General features: G+C 36.3%; 1 protein-coding gene across 1 annotated transcript; it reads right to left on the bottom strand.

Annotated features, from left to right (window-relative positions):
- Positions 1-207: 207 nt before the first annotated feature.
- On the bottom strand, positions 208-14,458 carry LOC144444630 (mRNA turnover protein 4 homolog). The gene is made up of 7 exons (XM_078134125.1): positions 14,356-14,458; positions 14,177-14,235; positions 8,114-8,217; positions 7,092-7,241; positions 5,634-5,785; positions 882-958; positions 208-465 (listed from the first exon to the last, which is right to left on the bottom strand). The coding sequence occupies exons 1-7, from the start codon at positions 14,381-14,383 to the stop codon at positions 313-315; spliced, it is 723 nt and encodes a 240-aa protein (XP_077990251.1). The 5' UTR covers positions 14,384-14,458; the 3' UTR covers positions 208-312.
- Positions 14,459-14,551: the final 93 nt, after the last annotated feature.

Raw genomic sequence — 14,551 nt, 5'->3', positions numbered from 1 at the left:
ATTTGTCACCTCAGGATGCTGCTCATTTACATGAACAACTAGTGGTTTGTGATTTCTCATTGAGCTTGACAAGATGAGAAGATGATTTGATACCATGGGTAGCATCTAGACTAATATGTGTTTGGGGTGGGGTGGGAGGTGGGGGATGGGATGGGGGTGGGGGCTGTTTTCAACATAAAGGATGAAGGTTTCATACTTGTACATCAATTCTTTTATTGTATGCAATTAAATATATTGTTTACAAAGTTAAATCTTGGAAGTAAAGTGAAATGTATGAACTGAATGGAAAATTAAAATCAATGAAATCAGAGTTTATTCATTCTCTTCTTCCTCCTCCTCTTCACCATCACTTGTTTTGTGTGACTTAGCTGAGGATTTCTTCTTTAGCACTTCAAATTTTCCGTCATTCGACCACATGTAGTCCAACGTGATGTGAAATTCAGCCATTTTATGATCTAAAAGTTTCTGTTGAAATAATAATTGAGAGACAAACATTACTTGAAAAATTCATCTCAAAAAGAGGGACAGTGTTACACGCTAACTCAAGTATGAGGGGGGACCAAGATAAATAACTTTGCCCCCCTTTGGGATGGTACTCACTTTAATAGGTAAGAGAATTGTCACGCCTGTAAAATGTTTTATTTCCTATTTCTGAGATACACTCACTTTTCGCTGGAAATGTTTGAAAAGGTTTCTGTGCAGTTTCATTCCAGTGGGCCAACAGCCATATTGGATTATGCATATGATTTGGCAGCCATATTTGATCATGCAAATGATGTGGCAGCCATATTGGATTGTGCAAATGATGTGGCAGCCATATTGGATTATGCAAATGATTTGGCAGCCATATTGGATTATGCAAATGTCAAGAAAATACTAACCAATAATCTTGCTTGTTCTGGTGTGAGTGTGTCCCCAATTGTACAAACTGTGTAGTCTGACAACAATGTGACTACTCCTAAAAGACACAAGAAGAGCAAAAAGTTACCACTGTGAAATTTAAATAAATAAAATATGAATGCATCCACCAGCTACAACCATGGCACCTAAAGTTAGCCTCTTCATTAACATACAATGGATCATTTAATGGAATGTTGTCTTTTTCCACCTGCCTAAAGTGACAGTCGACAGTCATTATAGTCAAATTGTTTGAGTGGCTGTCTATTGATTTGCAATGCTGATGGTTTGAACCTAGAATCTGCCATTTGTTTTTGAACTTCTAAAACCTCTGGGTGAGGTGTGACCCATTATTGTGCCCAAGTCACCCCAGTTGTATAAATCAAAGATTTGAATGATACGTCTAGGTACATAGTCAGATTTTAGGGCAGTGAAGAAATGAAGTTATGATTGTCAAATATTTTTAGAGTGGCTGATTCTTGATTTGCAAGGCTGTTGGTATACACAGGGAACCTTGCACACCCCTGTAACATTCACATATCTATGACAGGGTTGTGAACATAGCTGTACCAGCTCAGTGGAGGCACAGGGGCTGTACCAGCTATGTGAAAAAATATCCATGTAACAGCTCTGGCCAACACACTAGGTGTACATACCTAGATTTGATAGATGTGTAACTGGTATGCCAACATCAATGTAACATGGATGTGAAAAATAGCAATGCAGCATAGGTTTTTTATACATCTGCTTACGCAAGCTTTTTCCCACAGCAATATACCAGCTGTGTGAGCATAGCTGTAACATGGGTATTTCCCACAGCCATGTACCAGCTATGTCAACATTGCTGTAACAGCGGTATTTCAAACAGCCATGTACCAGCTGTGTGAGCAATGCTAGTCAGATATGAACAAAAGGGTTGCTACAGGGTATTGCTACAGGGTCTGGCATCAATGTGATCGCTGAACTTCATTTTCGCACTTCTAAACCAAATTTCGACGGAAAACTTTCACTCCTTCAATGATAACAGCTTTTAAATTTACTACCATGATGTTGATAAGTTGATAAAAATTTACTTCTAATGTGAGATATGGTGCTGGATTTCTTGTAGAATTTTTATGTACTTACAATAATCAATCGTAGTTGAGTGACACTACAGTTTTCATCATAGTTTACATCATATATAAACGTTTGATGTTGCACTTGTGAATGTTCATTTAGGGGGAGGGGGTTTTGACCTAAACGACTGATGTTTGTTTGCTGAGCTTGTGCGACATTCTGTGAATCAAACAACCTCCCTAAACACCAGATTTTAATCTGACTCAAGGGAGATGTAAGCACAGCAATTGTGAAATACGGTATTTAAAGACTCATGCTAGATTAAGATTAAAATTCAGGTGAGGAGTACAGCTGTCTGACAAAGATATTAAAGTTAGTCCTCTACAAAAGAATGATCCTTTCTAATCTTGATAGCTCCATTGACAAGACAACACTAATGGGAAAACCTGGCATTGAATCATGGGAAAACCTGGCATTGAATCATGGGCCTTTAGAATAAACAAATCATTCCTACTTATTGATCAGATGAGGATTTGGAGTTTAATGTATAATATAATTTTATCATGACTTCCTACTTGCAAAATCAATGAAAAACAACATACATCAAGTCCTTGTTTATAACTCAATAAATTGCAAGAGATTAATAAAGTGGGTGAAATGTTTGTTATCGTACATACAATAACAAACTTTCTTACACATATTTTAGCTGTTTGCAATGTAATGATTTACAAACACAGACTTGCTCAATGTTGTTTCACATTGATTTTTCAAGTAGGAAGCCATGATAAAAGTCCAAAATAAGTACCAAATCGTCGTCCATATGATCACTTTAATTGCTTTACTAAGATTGTGTAATGGAGTCCAGTGGTCAAAAGTCTCTGGGTTAGATTTGGAAACGGAGGCATTATATTATTTTTTTTCAATCTAGAAATCCTAGTGCTGCTAGCTACCTTTGCCTAGAAAATCAAAATAAATATTTGTATGCCTGGTTTACAGTATATCAATTGTTATCAGCCTGTGTACATCTCTCTGGTTACTCTGCATGTTCTGAGCACATACTTCCATGCTCTGAAGGTGGTAAATAGATGTTTCACAGGTAATGTCAGATCTTTCAAGAAGTCATAAAAACAGACTCCTGATTTGGAGTGAACATTTATGTGCGTGTGTCACCTTAACGATTCACATTGTCTAATGTAACACTGTCATCCATGTTGTAGAACTCAACTTTATTACCCGTGCAGTAGAGTTTTGTGTAGCATACACAATCTCCAAGCAGAGATGTTCTTGGATTTTCCACAGCTACTACCATAGAAAATTGAAAGACAGAAAAGGTCCATGATGTATATATTTAGTATACATATGAAATACTTTGCATGTATTTTATGGATGTGGTTACATCATGAAGGGCGGGGGGGGGGGGGGGGGGGGGGCACCAATGTTGCCTGCTATGTGTCATCAAGAACACATGATATGTAAGGTGAGCATGACCTTTGTAGTAATACCGAGTCTAAGTACAGTCATTCCTAAAAACAGCACAATAAAATGTACGTCACAAGCTTGCTCCATTTATGAAAATTTCAGCAATTTCATCTTATTTATCAAATATATATTGCCTATGGTGTCAAAGTCACCAGCTTGTTACTGTTTACATCCTGTCACCCTCAGGGGAAACCAGAGAAAACTATTCATCAGATATTATGTTGATAACAATGGTTGTCATGGCAAAAAATTTGGATTGTTGTGATTTGTGATCATTAAAGGTGGCACACAGCTTGTTAATCTGTATGAATAGTTCACTAATGAGCGATGCATTCTATTCTCCAAGTCATATTCTAATTTGCGAAATAAGAATAATAGTTTCTATTTCCAATATATTTTAAAATAGCAATCTTGAGGGGTTTCTTTGAAGTAATGTCATGCCAAGATGAATAAACAACATACAGCGTGTGTTGACCATATATGAATTTAACAAGTCTTAGTAGAAGACACAGACACCTCAAAACAAAACATTTCCTGTAAATATGTATGTTGTTGTAAACTTGATTCGAGTACAATGAAAATCAGCCATACTACAATATTATCATACATACAAATGTCATCAATTTGTAAGATTAAGGGCAAAGGAGTCACTACCAGGTTCTCACATTCGAGCTAACTTATCAGTGGAGCCATAAGGACAGTATATAGTTATTCTTTTGTTGTGTGCTAACGTTTTCTGTAACTCTGCCAGACAACTGTGTTTTGACACCTACATATTAATTCTAAACTGATCTTGGCTTTTCAAGACTTGTTTTGCCTCAATAACTTAGTGTGGTTAATTGTCCAGTGAGATACATGCACTGAGAAGAGAAATATTTCATGACATCCAATCTAACTGCAGACTGTAAGAAAACATGGTCTCACTCTGCCCTCAATGGCCTGCGCGTATATACCAATGCATGAGGGGGCAGTGAATCATGGCGTACATGACAGACAAGTCTGAATGTAGATTTTGAAATTTTCAGTGTATGTCATCCTGTACTGTTGGTTCTTTGTTCAGTCCAAGCAGTCCAAGATTCTCACCTTAGTGTTATCTCTTATTAGTGGAACAATAATGCTAACACAGTATCACTCAATTGATAATTTATTCCAGTGTTTTCAAATCATTATATCATACTGATTGGACATTGCTCATTTTCCCATCGCACTTTCCAAAAGTTTGTTTGTCAATAGTTTGTTAGTGTTCCTATTTGATTTCTATAATTTATCAGGTATTTATAAAAATGGTATTACAGTAGTGTTCTGGTGTCTGATGTTTGGGGATGGTGGCAATAAATGTATTATGAATTAAACATCTATCTTGTCTAAAGATCATATTCATAATCAGGTTGACTTATTAATAAACTTGATATTCACATTGTATGTCTACTTCTATACAGTATCTAATGAAAAACTCAACATTACATTGGGTTGCAGGACATGATTTTTTTTCACGTCCTGTATATACCAAACTTTGAAATTGTATTTGGCAATAAGGACATTTAGATATTATTCTCCAATATTTTCCTTTGTTCTTTGCATGAGCTTTCCATTATATTATGCTGGAAGAGATACTGGGTATATGACAAATGATGTTACTACGCTATTAATGCACAAAAATCAGCCTTACAGGGAAATAGTCACGATGGTCTAATACTTAGAGTGACCAGCTTGGACTCTGTGTCAGTTCAGTAGATTTGTGCCCTGTTGCTGCCATTTGTTTCTGAATGGCTGAAGTCCTTGGGCAAGATTTGAACAACGACAGTGCTCCAGTCGATTCAGCTGTATATTTAGGAACCTGGTAGGATAGAGGTCACTGTTTGAATGCAGAAGCTGCAATGAACTGTATGCTCCCCTGGGAGTTCAGGAAGTATAAAGGGCCATTGTGCTGCTATAGGTTTATGCTAGGGGTATTAAATGTAAAGTACTTTTAGCACAAAGTGGGTAAGCACTATTGAACGGCTATGTTTCAATCCTTTGTCTTAGCATTAGTGTTACCTTATCAGTGGAGTCGTAATAATCATTTGGACCATCCTTTTCTATATCTCTGCTAGAAAACTGTTTTTCTTACCTAAATTTTAACCCTAATCTGAAATGTGCCTTTAATTAGACCAGGAAGTTGACAAAAACCTCTAACTAAAAATTTCTCCAGCCTCACTCACCTTTCGTTAGTGTTGTTGGCAATCCAAGTTGTCTGAGATGGGGTTCCATTGAATGTGAAAACTCTACAAGTGGGCCTTCATTAAGAGTAACTGTGTATGCAGCTTGGTTTCCAGACCTAGCATAGTCTCCTGCACTGAACTTACTGAACCATCTATCAACAACAACAAAATGATATTAAAGTACTTTTAAAGGCCTACCCTGCATATAAATAGGGGATTACGCTGACGCTCACAGTCTGTAACACACTCACAGAGCTTATAGAGCACCTCTCAAACTACCATTTTAGAGAGTATTACAGATTTTTTATTTCCTTATGTGGGACTAAAATATTATGAATATACAGGAAAGAAACCTGTCACTCTATTTTTGAGATTAGTTGTGTTTTGAAGACTGTATTTATGAATATGTTGGTTTGAATGTTGGAGTGTCAAGACACTGACCTGGGATTGAAAAAAGGAGCATTACTACAACTCACCCAAACATTTTTAGTCACAGCTTCAATTCTATTGAACTTTTTTTTTTTGAATTTCTTCAGATTGAACAAATCTTTTAAATACAGTCTGTACACTCATCTCTTTAAGCAGTAACACAGAGCGTGACTATGTTGTAATCTTTACCTTCATTTTTAGCAATGTAAATTTAAAAAGCACATGGGTAAATTAGGTGACTCAAGGTTTTCCCATAAACCTTTGCAGAAAAACCCCAAAATAGCTCAACACATGTCAAGTGCAATAGCACCTCCTTACAAGATTTCAAAGGTTGACTAAATTACTGCAGTGTTATTTTATCACCCAAAAGTCATGTTTTAAGTTCATAGGCGTGTACAAAAGGTAGAAATAAGTCTGATTGGACTTTTCCTTTAATGCAAATCGGTGACCAATTTTCCTCAAAAATAATGTTCTTGATATCTCTCCAAACTTTGTCATATGAAAGCTTGTAACTTTCTGGAGGTTCACTGTCTAGATTTCAAGGAAACAGACGTTCTTTTATACCCACCGTGTTAACACTGCATTAGGTGGCCATATTGGTTTTAAAATAGGGAACTTGCAAACCCGCCATGTTGAATGTTGCATCATGGGAAATATGATAATAAATACTAATGAATTAGTATTGTAAACAATACTGTCACATTGTTTGCAACCACGAATGATCAATTCATAGTTGCCCTGACCAGTGTGGGAGGTTTATTTTATCGGTAGCTCCAGGTAATAGGTATTACGATAACCACAGATAATCCCATAGTCCTTTACATCTGAGCATGCTCAGTTTGGATTGCAAGTTCCCTATTACTTAATTTCAACATCATTTTGACCTTTATTCCATGGTGACCCCGGATCATTTGTTCTTGAGTTTAACTGAAAGTGATCGTGACTTTTTGTTAAAAAGTAACAGCAATAGTTTAAGATTTATATTTTTCAGGCACATACCATGTTAGAGACTTGACTGCAAGAACTTACTTGGTAACTTCATCTTTGCTTTGATTTGTAAATAACAGTCCAACATTTCCTATTAATTTGTCACTTAATTTGTGTAAGTTGTCTCTGTATTCATCTTCTTTTCTTCTTCCAAGTGCTAGTGATGTCACTTTATTTTTACCAAAGAAAAACCTGGTGAATATTGAAACATGATGGGAGATTAGGCACCATATCAATACACTGCACAAACAGGAAAGTTGAACCAAATGACTGGCGACAGTAAGTTCAAATTATGAAACGATTGGTTCAAATTATGAAATAATTTTTTCAGATTATCAAATGATTGGCCCAGATTATCAAAGTACTTCTCCAGATTATCAAATGATTCGTTCAGATTATCAAATGATTGGTCCAGATTGTGAAATGATTGGAGTCTGCAGCTTCACATTACCAAATGCCTAGCGACTAACTTCAGATTACCAAATGATTGCAGACTATGTCCAGATTATCAAAAGATTGGATAGTAAATTTAGATTATCAAAAGATTGGATAGTAAATTCAGATTATCAAAAGATTGGAGATAGTAAATTTAGATTATCAAATGATTGGAGGTAGTAAATTTAGATTATCAAATGATTGGAGGTAGTAAATTTAGATTATCAAAAGATTGGAGATAGTAAATTTAGATTATCAAAAGATTGGAGATAGTAAATTTAGGTTATCAAAAGATTGGAGATAGTAAATTTAGATTATCAAAAGATTGGATAGTAAATTTAGATTATCAAATGATTGGAGGTAGTAAATTTAGATTATCAAATGATTGGAGGTAGTAAATTTAGATTATCACAAGATTGGAGATAGTAAATTTAGATTATCAAAAGATTGGAGATAGTAAATTCAGATTATCAAAAGATTGGAGATAGTAAATTCAGATTATCAAATGATTGGAGATAGTAAATTTAGATTATCAAAAGATTGGTCAATATCATAAGATGATTGGAGACTATAAATTGTTTACTCTGCAGTATCAAAACTGAATAGTGGGGGAAAAAAGAAGAAGTTACCTGCTGTGTTTCCATTCACTTCTGACATCTTTCAATTTGTTATTCCTCATATTTTGTACTGAGAAAAGAAAAATTCTGGCATAACTGTCAACAGACCCTTGAATCTATAAAAAGGAGAGAGACAGAAAGAGAAGCTGATGTCAGGGGTGAACAAATCGTTTTGTGAACTGGTGGTCCCCGGACCAGTGCCTTAAAAAATCCATTGGTCCTGCTGGAAGAGTTAGTGGTCCAAGGTCCCGCTAATGTGAAACATTAAATCTTGCCTATGAATCTGTATATTCAGACGACTTTTTAACATAGTTATTAACAGTAAGGTACTAGTCCGACAGACCAGACAAGGTAAAATTTGTGTGGTCCGCCCAAAAAGTCACTAGTCCTGGACCCAGGACCAGTGGATTTGTTCACTCCTGGATGTGAATACCAGGGATGTTTTATTGCCTATGTTCAGTTCAGTTTTATCGATGGGACTACTAATTCTTTCAGATTCTAATCATCCCTCTAGTGTAGTTCATGGAAAAGATTTACAGATGTTGATGATATATTATTCAGGTTGTTTGTTCCACTTGGTCATACAACTCTGCTGATGCAAAAATGGTTCCTTATATCTAGATATGATTCTTATACAGTGCATTCGTTTCCACAAAATGAGTTTTATAATGTACAAAAACATTGGGGGTAGATTGGGGGTAATGACAGTTCTAAGCCAAGATGGAACAGCATTCCACAAGCATGGAGTACAAATTTAGAATGCTGAGTGGTTGACATGGATAAATTCAATCTGATTAAAATCTGATGTGGTGAAAGCGGCTACATGCTTTATTTACCTCTATTTCCATCGTTCTGTGTCGTTTGCTTTTGTTCCGAGTGATTGCCACCTTCCCACAGGGTGAAAGCGGCTAATTGCTTTATTTGCCTCTATTTCCATCATTTTATGTCGTTTTTTTTTCTGAGTGATGACCTCTTTCCCACATGATGAAAGCAGCTAAATGCTTTATTTACCTCTATTTCCATAGTTTTGTGTCATTTGTTTTTGTTCGGAGTGATTGCCATTTTCCCACATCAGATGCAAGAGGTAAATAAAGCATTTAGCGGCTTTCAAAAACATCAAATTTTAATCAGATTGGGATGAATTGCACTCCATGAGTTCATTCCTGAGTAGAGCAAAGCTGGTGCTATGCCAAGTTAGCATCTCACCAAGATAGTTTGGTTGAAGCAAAACCACAAAGGACTTTGAATGTTAAGCAGGAGGAGGAGGAGGGGAAATATAATCCAAGTTGACAAAATTATAAACCTTATTAGCCTGAGCTGTGCAGATTGGTGATGTCACTATCTTGGTGTCAATAGATGCAGCATGTATATGTGTATCAAGTCAACCCATGTGGTTAATTTGTGTAGATTGGTCTCGCTGGTGTTGTACTGGTAGCCAGTGCAGCTCTATAGGGCAGGGGTGTGGTTAGTCTTGCTGCTAGACATTCAGGCTTTCTTTCGATGCTATAACTATAAGCGAACGAAGTTCGCATGTGAGGGCCTGCCCGAACAGTCTAGCGAATGTCATTTTCAGACCGGACATTCCACTGAGATTACGATAAGCGGTGGGTTGGGCCATCTATCCATATATATACTTTAATATATTCAATCTCTGCATGCAGGTGTTGACAAACACATTTATGTCATTACTATGTCTTATCAGTTTATGGTAATTGTGTTTGATGAGTGTGTAGACGTTGTCATTCACACATTTTAGTTAACGCATTGGTGGTTATTTTTACAAGCCCCTCCTTAAGATGAATATGCATGAAAATTTAGCCATTGTCCTCTGTTTGTGCTTGTCGCTAATACGGTTCTCTGATTGGCAGTTATTTATATCCTGATGACATTCGCTAGACCTCGGATGTTCCATCCTCGATAGCGTTGTTCGGCTGTGTGTCGTATTTTATCGGAAGAACATCCGAGGGCTAGCTGATAGACTAGGGTGTGGTTACACTTGTCTTTAGTTAATAATTTGGTCAAACAGCAAAGTGTTTACAAATCTCATATTCTAGGTGGTCAAACAGCAAACTCTTGCAGTAATCAAGACATGAATAGACATACATGAATAAGTTTCTCTGGGAATTTTATCAAGCAATGTTTTCCAATCTTGCAGAGGCCAATCTACACAAATTAGCCACATGGGCTGACATGATACATTGCATCCATTGACACCAAGATAATGACATCACCAATCTTCACAGCATAGGCTAATGAAGTTTATAATTTTGTAAACTTGGATTACGTTTCCCCCTCCTCCTTTCGCTAAGTCTTGTATGTTTTGTTGCTTAGGCCTTCCTCGTACATCTATTTTCTACTCCGAGTGAACAAACCTAAATTTACATACTGTTTTATTTACTTCTTAAAATCAGCTCAACAAGGGAAAGAACTAATACTATAGATACTGTAAACTTCTATATTTTCACGTGTGTATTTTTGGGGAATTTGGTACCTTGTGGCACATTTCTAGCCTATACCATGTCATCATGACAACCAATTTTCCATCTCTGCTGATGTGTGATTAACTGTAGACTTAATTATAAACCGATAAACGATACCCAATTAGATTATATAAAATGAATGCCTCATTAAAAATGTTAAATAAAGGAAGTTTTTTGTCACATTTTTTTGTATAGCTGTGTTGTAAATGGGTTGTGCCTTCACACGTATTCTTTTGATACTGCTTGGTTCTGCCTTGTTCACGCCTCGCATTTGCTTAAAGGTTTAGTTTGAATGTAAAGCAGTGCACATACTGAAAGTGTGAACGTTTTCCTTTCATTTTTGCAGTTAAATATAAATTATCAAAGATGTTTTCAGTCTATCAAACGTAAAAATTGCATATAAACTGTTGGTTTTGCGTTAAACTTCACTTGCGATCTGATTGGCATACATAGCTGTTTACTTAACATCACTGATTACGACTATAAAGTATTGACATGTGGCACTACATTATCTGAATACGAATGCTTAAATAGTACCTGGTCTACCTCATCCTATGAGCACGTCCAACCCTGAAAACACTGCAAAAGCTAACAAAGAAGTTTCAAAAGTGCTCACTGAAGTCAACTCAAGTGGTTTAAAGAGAAAGAGAGGCCAGTATGAATACTACAGTTCTGAACTACGGGATGAAATTGGCAAGTTTGCATCAGAGAATGGCAACACAAAAGCTGTACAAAAATATACCACTTTGCTGGGTAGGAAGATCAACGAAAGCACCATTCGCTCGATGAAAAAAGTCTACTTATAAGAAGTTAGAAAGGGACGACCCAAGCCAGTCATGGCACTTCCCATGCAAAACATGGAAGACCATTCCTGCTAGGTGAGCTCGACAACAACATAAAAGCAAACATACACAACATGAGAGATTCAGGCGGTATCATCAATAAAAAGTTTGTGGTAGCCGCTGCAAGAGGCATCGTACTACAGAACAACTGAGGTCTACTCAGTGAATTTGGCCGCCCTATCAACGTAACCCGTACCTGGTCAGAGTCACTCCTTTGATGAATGTGTTTTGTCAAGCGTAAGGGAACCAAGGCAGCTCATAAAGTGCCCGTAGATTTTGCCAAAATTAAAGCCGAGTTCTTAGAATGAATCACCGGCATCGTTTCTACAGAAGCAATACCCCCTGAGTTCGTCATAAACTTTGATCAGTCAGGCATAAACATTCTTCCAGTAAGCTTGTGGACTTTCGCAAGACAAGGTGAAAGTCAAGTGCCGATCATTGGTTTGGAAGATAAGAGGGCTATAACAGCATTGTTTGGTGTAAGTTTGGTGTAAATTTTCAGAGCTCACCAAAGTTAAGTGCAAGTTTTTTGCAGAAACTTCATGATGCTGGCATTGCAGCAGTTTTTGTTCTGGCGAACTGTACCTCAGAATTACAGCCTCTCGGTCTCAGTTTCAATGGCAAGTTCAAAGAGTATATTAAAGAAGAATTCAACAAATGGTATGTATCACAAATTTCATCAGCCTTGGATCGCAATGAAGACATCATTCATATCAAAGTCAACCTGACCCTGTCACATGTGAAACCGTTACATGCAAATTGGTTTTTGACAGCGTATGACAAACTCCGTAATGATCGTGCCACCATTATTGAAGGTTTTGAGAAATCATCCATCAAAGCCGCGATCTCCAATATTCAAATATAGAGAACATTCAGAACTGATCCAGAAACATTTTGCTGAGAAGTAAATACTGTATGTGAATCTTTACTATCTTTACTATAGGAACTCGCTATTCTTCATTAGTGATCTTGTGAACCGCCATTTTGAGTTGTTGCTTACAATATTGCTAGATGCTATCAGTATCACATTACATTGTAATTTTTCATAATTTTAATGTATATGAATGCCATTATTTTTTTTACAAGAAGTGGACAATTTATGAAGTAATTTATCAAACTGTGGATTAGGAAATGTATCTCTATTTTTCATGTTGACAGTATGTTTCGACCGTGATTAGTCGTATTTCAGTATTTTGTGTCCCTGTAAATTCATAACTTTCTGGGAATTGGTATGAAAATGCATTTGTTCTGCTTTTGAACTTGAGAGAATAAAGCAAAGATAAACATGACAATATAATACACATATTATTTCATTCTTATTTGTTTAATCCATAAAAGTAGATGTCTGATTGTGTTGAAGTGTATGTGTGTACTGTTTGCAATGTGTTCAGAGCACAAGAGAACATAAAGTGGGAGATGCCTCATTGATCCACATATGTAAACACTTGCTACCCGTCAGTTTCTCCCTATGTAATGTGGGGCACCACTCACTATCTCCACATTACATAGGCAGAAAAAATGATGGATTGATGATCACCAGTTTAAGTGGACACAGGCTTTATTTGTAAGGTTTCGTTTACAACAAACAAATGAGTGTGTGTATGTGTGTATTTGTGTGTGTGTGTGTGCATACTTGTACGTGCATTTATTTTTGTAACTGTACATGATGTATGTAATATGTATCATGTACTGTTTGTACATTAAGTAATGTATGTATGTATGTATATATGTATGTATGTATGTATGTATGTATGTATGTATGTACTGTATGTATGTATGTATGTGTGTGTGTGTGTATGTATGTATGTGTGTGTGTGTGTGTGTGTGTGTATGTATGTATGTATGTATGTATGTATGTATGTATGTATGTATGTATGTATGTATGTATGTATGTATGTATGTATGTATGTATGTATGTATGTATGTATGTATGTATGTATGTATGTATGTATGTATGTATGTATGTATGTATGTGTCCCGTATCTATGCATTTTATTACCAACGATCACAGTGTATCAGATATGTCTATTTCAGGAATTTGTAAGGTTTCTGGTGATGAGAAAGTAAGGGAAGAGAAAATCACTTTCCGTCTCGGAACGCTGGAGCCCCTTGGAATTAATAGATTATTCTCGTCATTACCAGTCTAATCAGGTTTTTTTTTAATTCCAGGCGTGTTCTATTGGGTTCTATTTGGTGCGTGCGAATATTAGAACTTATCACACGTATAACCGTTAATCACTAGCGGTTGTCGTTCTGTTCCATAACATTCAGATGTGTTTAGGTGTTTACCTAACGTGTCTGAAGCTTGTTGATAATACCTTGAAAAAGAATTTTTATTCGAAATGTTGGATTTTACATCTATTTATACAGACTGACTTACAAGTTCCATATGCATTTTTATGTATGAATGTATGTAGAAAAAAAAATACATATTGAACTTGTGAGACAGTCTGAATAAAGAGATGTAATCCGATGTTTCGAATAAAAATTCTTTTTCAAGGTATAAGGCAAGACAGTTGGTAAATACCTGACTATATCTGAATGTAGACTATATCTGAATATATCTGTAATGTCTGGCTGTCTGTATGTATGTATGTATGTATGAATGTATGTAAGTTTTGAAATAATTTTGTTCGAACAAAATCAACATTTAAGCATGTGTCCCTACGATCAAAGCACGTTCAAACGGTGTTTTTCCTTTTCTGAACACATAAACATCACTATATTTCATAAATCAATCAATTTATGTTTACCTCTTCTACCAGCTTCTGCTTCAGCTCGAGTCCCTTCTTACGTGTGTTGGTCAGGGCAACTAGACACGAAAATAGATGAAGAGTTATTGTAGATTATTCCTATCTTAAATAAACATATACAGCCAGTATTTCTAAATAATGGAACAAAAACATTCGACAAAAATAATACACATTCCTACCCCGTCTGTCGCGTTTCGATTTCGGCATGATGGTGAAAGAATTTCGTTGACACCGACCGGAAGCACGTGTAGCGGTATTCGTGTGTTCGTTATCTTTAATCGTCTTTCCTCAAGCGCAATAACGCTAACACGCATGCGTAATGCTATAAAAACCATATCGCAGAGTGAAACAAGCAAATGTCAATCTCACATATTA

The sequence above is a fragment of the Glandiceps talaboti genome, chromosome 13 (genome assembly GCF_964340395.1).
Source record: "Glandiceps talaboti chromosome 13, keGlaTala1.1, whole genome shotgun sequence".
Taxonomy (NCBI): domain Eukaryota; kingdom Metazoa; phylum Hemichordata; class Enteropneusta; family Spengelidae; genus Glandiceps; species Glandiceps talaboti.
Note: the sequence above shows the minus strand (reverse complement) of the source record. Positions and strands in the feature narration are given on the sequence as shown.